The sequence below is a fragment of the Temnothorax americanus genome, unplaced genomic scaffold (genome assembly GCF_048541705.1).
Source record: "Temnothorax americanus isolate GAGA-0224 unplaced genomic scaffold, ASM4854170v1 Scaffold1, whole genome shotgun sequence".
Taxonomy (NCBI): domain Eukaryota; kingdom Metazoa; phylum Arthropoda; class Insecta; order Hymenoptera; family Formicidae; genus Temnothorax; species Temnothorax americanus.
In genome coordinates, this window is record NW_027509230.1 from 5,899,994 (window position 1) to 5,916,366 (window position 16,373).

General features: G+C 33.7%; 4 protein-coding genes across 13 annotated transcripts; 3 read left to right on the forward strand and 1 right to left on the reverse strand.

Annotated features, from left to right (window-relative positions):
* Window positions 1-428: 428 nt before the first annotated feature.
* Window positions 429-15,941, reverse strand: LOC143900890 (uncharacterized). 7 transcript variants are annotated; one of them, XM_077412774.1, is made up of 9 exons: window positions 15,723-15,941; window positions 10,762-10,958; window positions 10,244-10,460; window positions 2,448-2,524; window positions 2,157-2,357; window positions 1,554-1,762; window positions 1,198-1,335; window positions 932-1,034; window positions 499-748 (listed from the first exon to the last, which is right to left on the reverse strand). In XM_077412774.1, exons 3-9 carry the CDS (start codon window positions 10,264-10,266, stop codon window positions 657-659), a joined length of 843 nt encoding a protein of 280 aa, XP_077268900.1. In that variant the 5' UTR covers window positions 10,267-10,460; window positions 10,762-10,958; window positions 15,723-15,941; the 3' UTR covers window positions 499-656. The 7 variants fall into 7 exon arrangements, with proteins under 7 accessions (XP_077269224.1, XP_077269080.1, XP_077269308.1 ...); XM_077412692.1 differs by having other exon boundaries at window positions 10,762-11,892; XM_077412954.1 differs by lacking the exon at window positions 15,723-15,941 and having other exon boundaries at window positions 487-748; window positions 941-1,034; window positions 10,762-12,668.
* LOC143899586 (uncharacterized) lies at window positions 2,537-5,584 on the forward strand. Its single transcript, XM_077409999.1, has 2 exons — window positions 2,537-2,873; window positions 3,127-5,584. Exons 1-2 carry the CDS (start codon window positions 2,725-2,727, stop codon window positions 5,000-5,002), a joined length of 2,025 nt encoding a protein of 674 aa, XP_077266125.1. The 5' UTR covers window positions 2,537-2,724; the 3' UTR covers window positions 5,003-5,584.
* Window positions 7,035-10,219, forward strand: LOC143899980 (uncharacterized). Of its 2 annotated transcripts, none has more exons than XM_077410874.1 (4): window positions 7,035-7,721; window positions 8,069-8,212; window positions 8,415-8,708; window positions 9,534-10,219. In XM_077410874.1, the coding sequence occupies exons 1-4, from the start codon at window positions 7,080-7,082 to the stop codon at window positions 9,963-9,965; spliced, it is 1,512 nt and encodes a 503-aa protein (XP_077267000.1). In that variant the 5' UTR covers window positions 7,035-7,079; the 3' UTR covers window positions 9,966-10,219. The 2 variants fall into 2 exon arrangements, with proteins under 2 accessions (XP_077267000.1, XP_077267084.1); XM_077410958.1 differs by having other exon boundaries at window positions 7,036-7,721; window positions 8,977-9,591.
* On the forward strand, window positions 12,669-15,698 carry LOC143900230 (uncharacterized). Of its 3 annotated transcripts, none has more exons than XM_077411370.1 (4): window positions 12,670-13,373; window positions 13,718-13,882; window positions 13,988-14,188; window positions 15,014-15,698. In XM_077411370.1, exons 1-4 carry the CDS (start codon window positions 12,723-12,725, stop codon window positions 15,443-15,445), a joined length of 1,449 nt encoding a protein of 482 aa, XP_077267496.1. In that variant the 5' UTR covers window positions 12,670-12,722; the 3' UTR covers window positions 15,446-15,698. The 3 variants fall into 3 exon arrangements, with proteins under 3 accessions (XP_077267668.1, XP_077267496.1, XP_077267583.1); XM_077411457.1 differs by having other exon boundaries at window positions 13,742-13,882; XM_077411542.1 differs by lacking the exon at window positions 13,718-13,882 and having other exon boundaries at window positions 12,669-13,373.
* Window positions 15,942-16,373: the final 432 nt, after the last annotated feature.

A 16,373-nucleotide genomic window follows, 5' to 3' on the forward strand; every position in this document is an offset into this window, starting at 1 on the left:
TTGATTGCTGCATTTTTTGGAATGTCCTATATACATATACATAGGTGTAGCTCCATACACTTTCCATATGTAGGCTTGCCGTGAAACGATTTTTACGTACTTTCGTATTATAGAAAAACTTGAAAATATCGTACTCTATGTGCGATTACACAGTTAAATTTTAGGAATGCCTAAAAAAAGCTGGTCTAAGCTGTTCCACAAAATGCCGTACAGTTAAATTTTGAAGTTTAAATCATGAAGCACACTCTGGTCACACTTTGTATATGTGAATAAGTTTCACTTATATTTTGCTCGCGCATTAGTAATAAATTATTTTTATCGTATAAAATTCTATAATGTAATTTATTTACAACGTATGAAACTTTTATTTGCATTTCGATGTATAGAGGCACTGATAAATATATGAAAATATATGTGTTTGCAAATAATTCCTTACTTGTTTAAATAAATATATCTTCATTATTACAGTTTATCTCAGGTACAATTTATCAATTTTAATTAGATCGATAATCATTACTATTTACTGGCAGTACATGTAGACGTAATATTTTAATTAAGATACAATTCAGTCAATTTACATAGACAAAATTGCAACGATATAAATACAGTAATTTTCATCTAAAAATAATTTGCACATTTGTTCGATTATCAAATTTTTAATTAGGATTAGCAATTGCCGGATGTAACCTGCCAACGACTGGGCGTTGTAACGGTGTAATGAGAACGCGTGCCATCTCGCCAACATGACCTATCGGCAAAATTTTATTGAATCGTTAGCAAACGTTAGCACACGCTTTACCGAATCATTGATACTGCTACCAAAGTTCACTAATAAGAAACAGATTAAAATAATAATGAATATGAATAACAAAATAATAATGGATATATTTATGTACTAATAAAATAAAAATATCAATTAATAATATCTTACAAATATTACAATGATCTCTAAGTCGCACGATAGGATGATACAATAACGAAAACTCTTGCCATCTCGTTAATTCTTCAGATTCCTCTGGTAAGGTCGAGGCTGTCTAAAAAACGAATAATGGATAGTGTGCAGTTATGTTAGTTCACAAAAAACTACTTTAAAACTAAAACAATTACACTAAAGTAAGCATGATTCAAAGTTAAGCTAAGAAAACATTAATTTTTAATTGGGTTTTTAATTGCTTTTCCAATAAAGAGATTTCTTACATCTGTGTAACTCGTTGTGGAATTTATGGTTTCTGTAGAAATGCTATGTTGTTCATCGCGACGGAGTTGCGCGGCGGCTTCCGTAATTAATTCGCTGAATCTGGCTGCCACTTGTTTCCATCTTATCAAGTCACCAGGCTGCAAAGTAAGGCCAGAATAAATTGGATTTAAATGCATAACTTTTTTTTCATTTTGAATGAAGTAGAAAAGATTTAAGGATTAATATGTGTAAGCAAAATTCTCAATATTAAAAAGGGTAATTCTATGAATTGTATAAGAAACATTTTTTATACAAAATAAGTTGATTTGATGAAATGTCTTTTAGTATTGAGCAATTACAAATCATATATTATTACGGATAAATTAAAAAACACTGGTAAAAGCGCAACAGGTAATGGAGATCCACGCAGTTCGGAACATTCGGATGGTGGTCCCGAGAGAGTTAAGTGCCTTAAAAGATCCAAGACATGGGTCAGGAGCTCGCCATGTCGACCTCCGACATCCTGTCTAATAAGTCCTAAAGCATCTTGCGCGATAACTTGATCTTCCACGCCTGGATTGTCAGCTGCTCATACATCATCCGATAAATAAAATATTTATTTAAACCATATACTTATATTTTCATAGCTATAGAATATACAAAATTCTCAAAATATATCTGATATTAAAAATTGAAAAATTAGTGGAAATCTATTATTGATAATTAAACATATAGAAAGATTAGCTGTTATTGAAGATTTGTTCGCCATAAAAATTTTAATTTTAGATTTGACGTTATGATATCGTAATTCACCAGAACGTATCGCTGACATTTCGCTGACGTTGAATTTATAAACGTTCATTCTACGCTGCGTTTTCATTTTAAACGCTAAGTAAATTACAATTATAAGGAATATTCATTGCTATTCTTTAACACAATTTAATTGCAATTACAACTTTCATTTTTTCTTTATATTTACCAAGGATCAATTCTTGTACATGCTGCGGCATAATCGGTTTTTTTAAGTGGCTGAGAAAAATTTGTAAAGCCGCCGCGCATTCCAGAGCTGCATTATTCGAATCTTCAAAATGCGGTTTATGGCCTTTCTTCAAAGAATTCAGAATATGCCGTCGGACGTCACAACGTCCTGCTCGTCGAAATAGTCCTTCCACTCTAGCATCTTTTACGCAGAATTATAATAATTGTTGAATTATCACATTTTGTTAGAACATTACGATACATGAATTTGTGATGCCTGAAATAAACTTACGCTCTTTCAAAAAATGTATAAGTACTTTCACTACGTCTAAAGACTTCTGCGATATTATGTCGTCACCTGCATCCTGCCTGAAGATTAAAAAAATGTGGAAGTGAATATTAAGAAATTAAACAAACAAGCAATTCGCTTAAAAATTAACGGATGTATATAGGAAGTGATTGATGCAATGCGGAAAACATTTTTCCTCAGCATCGCGTGTCCTTGCTGCATCCTTCGTATACGAGTTTATAAAGAATCGTCGTGATTCCCGTATTCGAATTTTTCAAGTATGTCGAGACAAATTTCTCGTCGCTATTTGTTTTATTTGTCCGTGAGCGCGATCCTAACTTGCGGATCGTCTCGAAGGATTCCTAGAGGAGCATCCTGTCCCTCGTGTAGTCTAGACTGTCCGGAAGCCTTGACCGCCCAGCTACCATGGTAAGAATATAGAAACAGCTGACAAATCTAAGGCTTGAATTTCCAATCTCAGAATCAAGCACGATAGAAACTTAAAACTTCAACCAAATCAGAATGTCTCTAATTTAAAAAATTTAAGAAGTCTGGAATTTTTTAGACAATTTAGAGAGATTTAATCACATATAATATAAAAAATTAAAAGTTATGACTTTTTTAAATTTGAAGAATGTTATTATAAATTTCATGAGCGAAAAAAATTGCAACAATGTTTCAGGAATGCTCGTCAAGAATCAAATCTAAGAGATTTTTCCATCAATCCGCTCCGAAATTCCCCTTATTCTCGCTTGGTACGAGAAGGAATTTCTCAGAATAAAGCACGCGACTACAATATTCCATTGAGTCAAAATCTGATGTTCTTCGAAAACGACAGAAGATTTCCTCGACAGGAGAAATTGCCTACGAGCAAACATTTCCTTTTCAAAAACTATCTTAATAGTTCTCCGAAATCCTTAGATACACAAGAAATATTTTCTCAGGACAAACCTGCGAGAGAATATCCTCTTGTCGTTCCGTCAAGGCAAGTTTTCGATATATCGGAAAATTTATTCTTCAGAAATCCTGGCAACAAATATTCAGAATCCTTGTCAGAGGATTATGAAGGACCGAAAGACTACAAAGAGATTGAAGAAGATCCTGCGAACAAAGGACAAGTAATCTTCCCACCAAGGCTAGTTTTCGATAGATCGGAAAATTTGTTCTTCAGAAATCCTGGCAACAAATATTCAGAATCTTTATTAGATGAGGATTATGAAGGAACGAAAGACTATAAAGAGATTGAAGAAGATCCTGCGAGCAAAGTAATCGTTCCATCAAGGTCAGTTTTTGATAGATCGGAAAATTTGTTCTTCAGAAATCCTGGCAACAAATATTCAGAATCTTTATCGGAGGATTATGAAGGAACGAAAGACTATAAAGAGATTGAAGAAGATCCTGCGAGCAAAGTAATCGTTCCATCAAGGCCAGTTTTCGATAGATCGGATAATTTGTTTTTCAAATATCCTCGCGATAAATATTTAGAATCCTTGTCAGAGGATTACGAAAGAACCAAAGACTATGAAGAGATTGAAGAAGATCCTGCGAGCAAAGGACAAGTAATCCTTCCACCAAGGCAAGTTTTCGATAGATCGGAAAATTTGTTCTTCAAATATCCTCGCGATAAATATTCAGAATCTTTGTCAGAGGATTATGAAAGAACAAAAGACTATAAAAAGATTGAAGAAAATTCCACGAAAGTACAGGCAATGCATCGCGGTGATAGAGATATAAAGTCTTCGCGGAAGAATTCAAAGGACACTTCAAACGCCATCCAGTCAGAGATATTCCTCCCTAGGGTTCAACCGATGAGAAAAAATCCTAGACCTCTCGAAAAAGAGGATGATGAAGACATGAAAAAATATTTTGAAGACGAGACTGAACAGTTCATGAATGAGGAGGATATGAAAGAATATTTTGAAGACGAGACTGAACAGGATACTATTGAAACTGAACGAGATAATTATAATCCTCGTGTTCTTCCTCAGAATATTTGGAAAGGTATAGAGGACGAAGAACTCCTTGCCAATTTGAATTTCATGCGTGAAAACTCGCAAGAGACAGGACAATCGGGATTATATTCCAAAGAAAATAGTAAGTACTTTCAAAACGAGCAAAATGAGGATGTAATCTTTCAAGACAAAGCATACGCCAATGCCGAAGCTGCTCGTGCACCTGTGATTAATGCCTATAATGCTTATATACTTCCCCGATACTTAAATATTGTAAATGATAAAAAAAATCCAGCCAAGTCCGAGACGCAGGAATTATCGGAAGCTAAAAACAGTATACGTGTGAATCCTACAAAAGAAATGGATCGAAGGTTCTTCGAGGATGAGGCTGTTATTGAAAAGAATCCGCGCATCCAAGATCTTATACTTCCTAAGAACATTCTCGATGTAGAGAAATACAACAGTTTTATTGCCAACGAACGAAATAATGTAAGCAACAAGAACGAGGCTGGGACAGAACTTGATCCTGACTTATTGGACGACATTGAAGATCCTCCAGTAAAAACAACCGAATTGACACCATCTACACCACTGACACCAATGTAATCCTTTGCTGAATTTTCTTGGCGACAATAATATAATTAACAATATTAGATATTCTAAATTTTAATTGAGTTACCTTTTATTCAAGATTTTTTTTTAATCGAGTCTTCTTAATAAAATGTCAACAGACCAATAATTGTTAAATTACGAGTTATCGAAAACGACAGCTCTATAAAAAACATGTAGTTAAAAATATAGTTAAGCCACGAAAATATTTAATGTAGAAAGTTGATAACTTTCGACTAAATATGATCTATACCGACATTTTCACATTTAAGAAAAATCGACTTCAAATTGATATTAAAGATTTTATAAATTAAAAATATAGCTTATGTTTTGATCTGAGATATCTTATATAACTTTTATCACTTTATTACTGCTGTGATGAATAGCAGCTGAAAATATTCAACTAAGCCTAATGTAAGAAAAAAATGCTAACATAGCTTGAAGTTAAAAATCTGTTATTTATTAATGTTAATGTTTTAACTTTTCGATTAATTAGTAAAATGTAATAATTAGTAATACATTAGTAATGTTAAAATATATTTGATGCAATAAATAATAAAATATTGAGATTGTTTCTAATTGAAAGTTTGCTGTACATGATTTACTTCAAAAAAATTTCAAATAAATTATTTTCTGTAATACAAATTTAGAATTCTGTCCGAATCCACTATTATTCTAAAATATATGGATCATCAAATTTATATGACTTTTTTATTTTATTACACGATTTTATCCCTCCTGTAAATTATTATCAAGTCACGTATAATAATTTGTCAATGCATTGAATTACTCGCACAATTTCACGAGCAATACGAATGGTTTCGTAGACTCTAAATTATAATGGTAAAAATCAATATCAATTAAAATATTTGCAACAGGTGATTAAAATCATAGCAATGATGTTAAATAGATATTTTATGTGTTTTTCTGCCAAATGATAAAAAAGCTATTTATTTCTTCTTAAAGTTAGCTTTAATGAATATCACAATTTTATATCTTATGTAATATATATCCGGAATCTTTTTTTTCGTACAAATTTTCCGCTCTTATTGTCAACATGTAATAAAAAAAGCAGACAAATTAAATAAAAGATTATCTTTCTTAACGTTCATATAGATAAATAAAATTCTATATTAGTCTGTTAATTTTTCTTCGTGCAATATCGAATGCGCTAAATCTCGACATCGTGCTTATGAAACTGGATTCCGTCTGCGGAATTTGACGTATAAGCGAAAAGAGTGCGTAAAAAAAATGTGAGTGGCGACATATCTGTTGCGACATGAATGAAAATGCAACTAAATTGGCACGATTATAAATGTTTAACAATACGCAGTAATTTATCGAGTCGATTCTACAACAATGCTTACGCGTTTGTTAATAAGCATTTTCAAAGTATGTCCATAATGAAATATAATGTAATACAAATTCATAAAATGCCGTTACAAATATTTAATTAAATATATAATGTTCTCTTGTAATTAATATTAATTTTGCTTATAAATTCTATACGTTATAATAATTTTACAATAATATTTATTCTATTACATCAGGAATCTAACAATAAAAAAAAGAATTAATGTAAAATTATTTTAATGTCAGATATGAACTGAATGTATTAAATATTGTTTAATTATTTATTTTTAATTATTTAAATATGAAATCTATACTAAGTATGTATAAAGGGAATGTAAATTATTTTCTGTTCAATTTCAAAGATTCTCTTAAATATTTAAGCGTAATTTTCTTTTGATGCGACTACGATCACATGATAACGGATAAAAATTCATGTAATTCTACATAAAATATAAAAAAAAATGTTGCGTATTAAATTCAAGCAAATTTTGCCCATAGTCAATCAATGATATCATCACGCATGATTTCGTAAAAACGAGGACGATATTGTTTAATCACGCATCAAAATTTGCCGATGCATCGAATCGCTCGCACAATTTCGCAAGCAACGCGAATGGTTTCGTCGTCGGCTCCGATTTCGCGGCTGGTCGTGGATTCCCTTAAAAAAGCGGCGCGCCTCGTCCTGCTTCATCAGTTCGATTTCGACTTCGACCTACGAACAATGCATCTGTACAGTGTCTGCGCGTTGTTCCTGCTGGCGCTTGTCGCCTGTCAGGCCGCACCATCGCCCAAGGTGATCGAGAAGTCGATTAACGAGGCAGAGACGACGCTCGACAAGAACGCCATACTGGAAGAAACTGGTGCGGACAAGGGTAGAGCGAAGAAATCGGCAACGACCTTCTGCGTGGCAATTAACTCGGGAAAGACAGAACAGGTTCCTTGCAGACAGGAGGTAAGGCAAGACATAGCCAAACCGCTGGTTATCCTGCAACCCATACCGATACCAGGACCGGGATATTCCAAACCGATCCCGCCACCGCCGCAACCTTCGCCAAGCATCAGTTTGAACCAGCAACAGCAATCAGCGCAAGTAGTCGTTCCTCCGCCAGCACCAGCGCCAGCTCCCGCTCCCGCTCCCGCTCCCGCTCCAGTACAAACGCCTGCTCCAGCGCCAACTCCGATCATTAACATCATACCGCAAGCTCCTGCCCCCGTACCTTGCGACAAACCACAGCAGCCCCAGCAGCCCCAACAACCAATTCACATGGTCCACGTCATCCAGCCGCAACCTCAACCGCCACAGCGACCATCTGTGATGGTGATTCAACCGCCCAAGCAAGAGAAGCCGGTGCCTAAACCACAGGTAAAACGACAATCAATTTGAATAAATATTGATATATAGAATAAACTGTAAAAATTGGAGAAGCTAGAGTAGTAATAGGTTTTTAAATAAATTTAAAGATTTTTTTTTTCAAAATTTATTCAAAGCTCGTTACTTTTTATAGTTTTTAAATATTCAATTTTAAACATCTAAGTAACAAAATTATAAAGATGATTGAGATTGATTAAAGATTATTATATAAATTAAAACTAATTAATTTTCCAACTAAATTAAATAAAATATTATGCAATTAAAACCTATTTGAAAGAAGAGAAAAAGGAGAATTAACATATATTATTTAATATTTTGACTTGTCTTTCTTAATTTAGAATAACTTGCCAAGTCCGCCAATTCAGTTCAATGTCTTACCGCAAAGGCCTACGTGCAGAACATGCAACGGTTTTATTCCACCCCAACCTTTGAACTTTCTTGTTCAACCTCGACCTTTTGTTCAACCAACAGCCCTGTACGATGTAAGTGACAAGCATTTTTTCAGATTCTCTAAAAACAATTTTTAATTTCTTTTAGAGGCATATGAGTTAGATCCTTAAACTTGCGCTACATTCTTGTATCTTCAAATTTCGGAATCTACAAATCCCCTTTTTTATGACTGCATCATATACTAGATAAAGTCTTTCCAAACTGAACAAAATATATTGTTTCTCACTGATCCAGGTGTTGCCGCGGCAAATAGAATCTGACGGGTGCAACAATCAGGAAGAATCATACGAATGCAACTGTCGAGCAGAGAATCGCATCCCGGCGCTACATTCCTCCAGATTCCTCAACGGTCCTCAGGAGCCTCGCGCAATGACATATCACGACGGTGCACCTTTCGAATCACCTATGCCCTACAGGTCTTCGCAGATGTCCACAGAAAACAATCCTAGTATGATGCCTAGCATGATGCCTAGCATGATGTCGGATCAACCTATCTTCTTTCCTTCGGAACAAACTCACAGAGGAATGGTAAGTACCAAACTAGATATGAATTAAGTAATAATCATATGGTCCCACACTGATATTGAGATAATACGAGCGATATTGCCCGAGATCCCAATGGTGCGATCCTTGGAAAGCGATAAAAACCTTAATCCAACATCAAAAGATTCCTATGTGCGCGCAATTCTATTGTTTCTCTAAAAAAATTTTATGATGATGTTTTGTAAGGTCTTCTTTATAGAAAGCTCGACAGTTCAATTAGGAAGATCTACATAATATTTGATTTTACGTACAGGTTTAATGCTTTATATCCTCGATGACCTCGTTAAGGAAATTGGACCAAGCAAGTTTAAAAATAAAACGTCTAAAGTCTAAAGTATTTAAAACTTTGTACAGAGCACACGTGTGCTTTTAATGGAAATATTCTTATGTATTATTTGTTCAGAAAAAAAAAATAAAAACAATTATTCATAAAAACCTTTTACATTGTTCTCCCTCCAATCCTCTAATTAGCATCCAGTTCTATTATTTTATAGCCTATATATAGCATATATAGATATTACCTCTGAAACATTGCGTTGCGTTGTGTTTGGAATCTTTTGATGCGTACGAGACAAAACATTAGCTGTGCGCTCAACGGCTGAAAGCGTACAGCAGAAAATTAAAAATATGGACAATAATCGCACATTTGTGTTGGAAGAGACCATCGATTACATATTTACAAATGACACTAAAAAAATGCAAATTCTAAATTTGAAAAAAAATTAATTCTGAGAAAGACATTTAGATATCTAAGCATATCATAAAATGTAGTTTTTCACGAATAATAGATATTTAATTATTTTTTTGCAGGAAGCAAGACATAAAAAACAGTATCATCCTGTGAACCTTTCGGTGCAATTCCCCATCGTATATCCAGGATCCGGCAATTCTCCTAAATATTATGAACCCGTATATCAAACTTCATATACCAATCCTTCACCCACTTACGCCTACCCAACTTCTTACCAAGTCTACGGAAATTACGGAAACCCTTCTCCGGCGGGCTATGGCTCTCAAGCTTCAGCAAGCGTACCGGCAATCACCGTAAATACGGGAGGACCATTTTATCGCGAATCGCAACACGTTGACTCATCGTCTCAATCCAATGAAATGGAAATGCTACCAGAAGAAGCACGCTCGACTGCTACCGAAATGATTGATGCCCCCAACAATCAAAAGCGAGAGGTTGACGTCACTCAGTTGAAGAGCAATCATGAAGAAATTACACAGAAGGAGAAGTAAAACATCGTCAAAAAGACAATCCCGGTCAAATGCGCAAACACGTCTAAATAATTTGTCAATTTAGCTAACAAATATAATCTTGGGACGGCTTTTATTATTTATTATTTAATTTAACGTCATTATAATATTGCATTTATCTAATAACTTTTTTAATTTTTTTTACGTTTTTCTACAATATATTGAAAATATTGTTAGTTTAAACACGAACATATTTGTTTTTAGCAATAATAAAGCATTATTTTTTAAATCGCAAATTGTGTACAATTTCGATAACTCACCGTTTTGAATTCTGCACTCCCATTTTTTCCTAACTCTCCTGTATTATATATCTTCCTTTCTGTATAGTTTTCTTTCACCATGAGACATATTTACACACGCGATTTGTTTCCTGATCGTATGCTTCAAAATTGTAGAATTATTATCGGAATCGAAGTTGTGCGTAATTTTTCGAAACGTTATAATCGCGATATTCACAGACAATTTCACGTTGTTATCCTGCAAAATGTTACGTATGTAGTACAACAGTTAAATTCAGCATATTATATATATATATAAAAAGCTTATATCTATATATAGAATTATGAAAGATAAATTTATATTATAAAATTGATTTTTTTAATTATATATATATATATATATAAATTTATCTTTCATAATTCTATATATAGATATAAGCTTTTTAAAAATATCAAGAAGATATATATTTTCTTAATTTTTTTTAGAATTTATACAATAAACTAAGTAAATTTCGATATATAATATATAAAGGAAAATATAAGTATATAAATACACAAACCCTAATATTCTTATGGTTGATATTAACTTATTAAATTTTAATTGACGTTATCGACATTGAAACTTATGAATGACATTATTCATTATTTCTTCTAAATTCGTTCCCAATTGCTGGAAACACCATTTGCTTGTTGCTGGACATATTAACGCTATGGCGATGGCGCTTATTGTTAGAGGAGTAATCAATATCCAAATTAACTGTAAAAAATTAGTTATAATTAATTATAAATCAATCGAGTATTTATTTTAGAATACATGCATGAAATATCCATGTCACAAGCAGCCATCCTATAAACACTGTTGCAGCTGTGGTTAAATATGGAATATATTCCGGACGAAGAATGTGCCGCAAGCAAGGAATTTTATCGCCCAAATCGTCCAATACGGTCTCCAACTATATTATTAAAAATGCTTAGCAAAATATTGTAATAAATCTAGCTGAGAATATTGAGGAACTCACATCCATTTCGTTCTTGATTGATTTCTATAGAGATAATAAAATTTTACATATTGACATAAAACTTTTGCAAAATGTGTGACTTACACAATAAAATTTCGTCATAAATATGAGGCAATTTCAATTGGTTGCGTTAACATGGTAATAAACTGACTACTTCGCCACATTTACTAATTTTTGTATATATAGTGTGTTTATTAAAATAGTTTCAAAAATCTTTCATCTTCTCTTCTTAAACGTTATATCAAAGAATTTAATTAGTCAAGATCGTTAATACAATATATTTAGAAATAAAATGTTTCATGTTTGTAAGTCCTTTATATAAATAAGATATAAATATATATTTTGTACAAATAATTCTCTCTATTTTAGATTATAAAATAATTATTTTTTATCAATAATCAGTGGTATCTCAATGGTATCCTTGTGTGCGGTTGATTCTTCCATTATTGAGCTATTATCTTGTAATTGATTCTGTGCAGGTTCAATAATGCCCTTATCTTCTGGTGACACGGCAGAAAATTTGTCTTTCAAAGGTAGAATACTCTGCGGTATTTCTTCAAGGACACTAAGCTTCTTTTGTACGGCACGAAAAAAGTTCGCATGTCGATCTGAAGCTGAGCAACCTCTGATGATGATTCTTGTTGATGAGTCATTTCTTGCTGCTGGTTATATCTAACAAGTGCGCATAGTTTGTGAATATATCTGTTGCGACATGAATGAAAATGCAACTAAATCTACACAATTATAAATGTTTAACAATAAGCAGCAAATTATCGAATCAATTTTACAACAATGCTTTCGCGTTTGCTAATAAGCATTTTCAGAGTGTATGTCCATAATGCAATATAATGTAATACAAATTCATAAAATGCCGTTACAAATATTTAATTAAATATACAATGTTCTCTTGTAATTAATATTAATTTTACATATAAGTTCTATATGTTATAATAATTTTACAATAATATTCTATTATAGAAACCTAACAATAAAAAAAAATTAAAGTAAAATTATTATAATGTCAGATATGAACTGAACATATATAATATATTGTTTAATTATTTATTTTTAATTATTTAAATATAAAATCTATACACTAAGTATGTATAAAGGGAATGTAAATTATTTTCTGTTCAATTTCAAAGATTCTCTTAAATATTTAAGCGTAATTTTCTTTTGATGCGACTACGATTACATGATAAAAAATAAAAATTCGTGTAATTCCACATAAAATCTAAAAAAACGTTGCATATTAAATTCTAGCAAATTTTGCATATAGTCAATCAATGATATCATCACGCATGATTTCGTAAAAACGAGGTCGATATTGTTTAATCACGCATCAAAATTTGCCGATGCATCGAATCGTTCGCAGAATTTCGCAAGCAGCGCGAATGGTTTCGTCGTCGGCTCCATTTTCGCGGCTGGTCGTGGATTCCCTTAAAAAAGGGGCGCGCTTCGTCCTGCTTCATCAGTTCGATTTCGACTTCGATCTACGAACAATGCATCTGTACAGTGTCTGCGCGTTGTTCCTGCTGGCGCTTGTCGCCTGTCAGGCCGCACCCTCGCCCAAGGTGATCGAGAAGTCGATTAACGAGGCAGAGACGACGTTTGACAAGACTGCGAACGCCATACTGGAGGAAACTGGTGCGGACAAGGGTAGAGCGAAGAAATCGGCAACGACCTTCTGCGTGTCAATTAACTCGGGAAAGACAGAACAGGTTCCTTGCAGACAGGAGGTAAGGCAAGACATAGCCAAACCGCTGGTTATCCTGCAACCCATACCGATACCAGGACCGGGATATTCCAAACCGATCCCGCCACCGCCGCAACCTTCACCAAGCATCAGTTTGAACCAGCAACAGCAATCAGCGCAAGTAGTCGTTCCTCCGCCAGCACCAGTGCCAGCTCCCGCTCCAGTACAAACGCCTGCTCCAGCGCCAACTCCGATCATTAACATCATACCGCAAGCTCCTGCCCCCGTACCTTGCGACAAACCACAGCAGCCCCAGCAGCCCCAGCAGCCCCAGCAGCCCCAACAACCAATTCACGTGGTCCACGTCATCCAGCCGCAACCTCAACCGCCACAGCGACCATCTGTGATGGTGATTCCACCGCCCGAACAAGAAAAGCCGATGCCTAATGAACTACAGGTAAAACGACAATCAATTTGAATAAATATTGATATTATATATAGGATAAACTGTAAAAATTAGAAACTAGAGTAGTAATAGGTTTTTAAATAAATTTAAAGATTATTTTTTTCAAAATTCATTCAAAACTCGTTACTTTTTTTAGTTTTTAAATATTCAACTTTAAACATCTAAGTAATAAAAACTTATAAAAATGATTGATTGATTAAAGATTATTATATAAATTAAAACTAAATAATTTTCCAACTAAATTAAATAGAATATTATGCAATTAAAACCTATTTGAAAGAAGAGAAAAAAGAGAATTAACATATATTATTTAATAATTGTCTTTCTTAATTTAGTACTTGTCAATTCTAAACTTAAAGGCTAAAGAGCCTCCTTTAAAGCCTACTACGTGCATATGCAAAGATCAGCCCGATCAGCCCCCACGCCCACGACCCCGCACCCAACCTTTGAACTTTCCTGTTCAACCTCGATCTTTTGTTCAACCAACAGCCCTGTTCGAAGTAAGTGGCAAGCATTATTTCAGATTTCCTAAAGAAAGTTTTTAATTTCTTCTAGAGCCATATGAGTTAGATCATTAAACTTGCGCTACATTCTTGTATTTTCAGCTTTCGAAATCTACAACGAGATTCCTCAACGGTCCTCAGGAGCCTCGCGCAATGACATATCACGGCGGTGCACCACCTATGCCCTATAGGTCTTCGCAGATGTCCACAGAAAACAATCCTAGTATGATGCCTAGCATGATGCCTAGCATGATGTCGGATCAACCTATCTTCTTTCCTTCGGAACAAACTCACAGAGGAATGGTAACTACCAAACTAGATATGAATTAAGTAATAATCATATGGTCCCACATTGATATTGAGATAATACGAGCGATATTGCCCGAGATCCCAATGGGGCGATCCTTGGAAAGCGATAAAAACCTTAATCCAACATCAAAAGATTCCTATGTGCGCGCAATTCTATTGTTTCTTTAAAAATTTCTATAATGATGTTCTGTAAGGTCTTCTTCATAGAAAGCTCGACAGTTCGATTAGGAAGAACTACATAATATTTGATTTCACGTACAGGTTTAATCCTTTACTTATATCCTCGATGACCTCGTTAAGGAAATTGGACCAAGCAAGCTTAAAAATCAAACGTCTAAGGTCTAAAGTATTTAAAACTTTGTACAGAGCACTCGTGTGCCTTTAATGGAAATATTCTTATGTATTATTTGTTCATAAAAAAAAATAAAAACAATTATTCATAAAAACCTTTAAATTGTTCTCCCTCCAATCTTCTAATTAGCATCCAGTTCTATTATTTTATAGCCTATATATAGCATATATAAATATTACCTCTGAAACATTGCGTTGCGTTGTGTTTGGAATCTTTTGATGCGTACGAGACAAAACATTAGCTGTGCGCTCAACGGCTGAAAGCGTACAGCAGAAAATTAAAAATGGACAATAATCGCAAATTTGTGTTGGAAGAGACCATCGATTACATATTTACAAATGACACTAAAAAAATGCAAGATCTAATTTTGAAAAGAAAATTAATTCTGAGAAAGACATTTAGATATCTAAGCATATCATAAAATGTAGTTTTTCACGAATAATAGATATTGAATTATTTTTTTGCAGGAAGCAAGACATAGAAAACAGTATCATCCTGTGAACCTTTCGGTGCAATTCCCCATCGTATATCCAGGATCCGGCAATTCTCCTAAATATTATGAACCCGTATACCAACCTTCATATACCAATCCCTCACCCACTTACGCCTACCCAACTTCTTATCAAGTCTACGGAAATTACGGAACCGCTTATCCGGCGAGCTATGGCTCTCAAGCTTCAGCAAGTGTACCGGCAATCACCATAAATACGGGAGGACCATTTTATCGCGAATCGCAACACGTTGACTCATCGTCTCAATCCAATGAAATGGAAATGCTACCAGAAGAAGCGCGCTCGACTGCTACCGAAATGATTGATGCCCCCAACAATCAAAAGCGAGAGGTTGACGTCACTCAGTTGAAGAGCAATCATGAAGAAATTACACAGAAGGAGAAGTAAAACATCGTCAAAAAGACAATCCCGTTCAAATGCGCAAACACGTCTAAATAATTTGTCAATTTAGCTAACAAATATAACCTCGGGACGGCTTTTATTATTTATTATTTAATTTTACGTCATTAAAATATTGCATTTATCTAATAACTTTTTTAATTTTTTTTTACGTTTTTCTACAATATATTGAAAATATTGTTAGCTTAAACGAACATATTTGCTTTTAGAAATAATAAAGCATTATTTTTTAAATCGCAAATTGTGTACAACTTCGAGCACTCACCGGTTTGAATTCCACACTCCCATTTTTTTCTAACTCTCCTGTATTATAGTACATCTTCCTTTCTGTATAGTTTCTTTTCACCATGAGACATATTTACACACACGATTTGTTTCTGATCGTAGGTATGGTTCAAAATTGTAAAATTATTATCGGAATCGAAGTTGTGTGTAATTTTTCGAAACGTTATAATCGCGATATTCACAGACAAATTCTCGTTGTTATCCTGCAAAATGTTACGTACAACAGTTAAGTTCAGCATATTATATAATTTAAAAAATCAATTTTATAACATGAATTTATCTTTCAAATCCTATATAGATATAAGCTTTTCAAAAATATCTAAAAAATATATTTTCTCAATTTTTTTAGACTTTATATTTTAGAATAAACTAATTGTAAGTAAATTTTGATATATAATATAAATGCAAATGTAAATATATAAATACACAAACCTTAATATTCTTATGGTTGAAATTAAATAATTATATTTTATTTGACGTCATCGACATTGAAACTTATGAATGACACTATTCATTATTTCTTCTAAATTCGTTCCCAGTTGCTGGAAACACCATTTGCTTGTTGCTGGACATATTAACGCTATGGCGATGGCGCTTATTGTTAGAGGAGTAATCAACATCCAAATTATCT

What these genes read in the sequence shown, in the direction of transcription:
- LOC143899586 (XM_077409999.1), top strand. Translation starts at nt 2,725, where the DNA reads ATGTCGAGACAAATTTCTCGTCGCTATTTGTTTTATTTGTCCGTGAGC. An exon ending in TTGACCGCCCAGCTACCATG is followed by an intron (nt 2,874 to 3,126) that starts GTAAGAATATAG and finishes ACAATGTTTCAG; the next exon opens with GAATGCTCGTCAAGAATCAA.
- LOC143899980 (XM_077410874.1), top strand. Translation starts at nt 7,080, where the DNA reads ATGCATCTGTACAGTGTCTGCGCGTTGTTCCTGCTGGCGCTTGTCGCC. An exon ending in AACCAACAGCCCTGTACGAT is followed by an intron (nt 8,213 to 8,414) that starts GTAAGTGACAAG and finishes TCACTGATCCAG; the next exon opens with GTGTTGCCGCGGCAAATAGA. An exon ending in AACAAACTCACAGAGGAATG is followed by an intron (nt 8,709 to 9,533) that starts GTAAGTACCAAA and finishes ATTTTTTTGCAG; the next exon opens with GAAGCAAGACATAAAAAACA.
- LOC143900230 (XM_077411370.1), top strand. Translation starts at nt 12,723, where the DNA reads ATGCATCTGTACAGTGTCTGCGCGTTGTTCCTGCTGGCGCTTGTCGCC. An exon ending in CGATGCCTAATGAACTACAG is followed by an intron (nt 13,374 to 13,717) that starts GTAAAACGACAA and finishes TTCTTAATTTAG; the next exon opens with TACTTGTCAATTCTAAACTT. An exon ending in AACCAACAGCCCTGTTCGAA is followed by an intron (nt 13,883 to 13,987) that starts GTAAGTGGCAAG and finishes TTGTATTTTCAG; the next exon opens with CTTTCGAAATCTACAACGAG.
- LOC143900890 (XM_077412859.1), bottom strand. Translation starts at nt 15,745, where the DNA reads ATGGGAGTGTGGAATTCAAACCG. An exon ending in GGAGTGTGGAATTCAAACCG is followed by an intron (nt 2,525 to 15,722) that starts GTGAGTGCTCGA and finishes TTTAATCTTCAG; the next exon opens with GCAGGATGCAGGTGACGACA. An exon ending in CAGTGTTTTTTAATTTATCC is followed by an intron (nt 1,336 to 1,553) that starts GTAATAATATAT and finishes CTTACTTTGCAG; the next exon opens with CCTGGTGACTTGATAAGATG.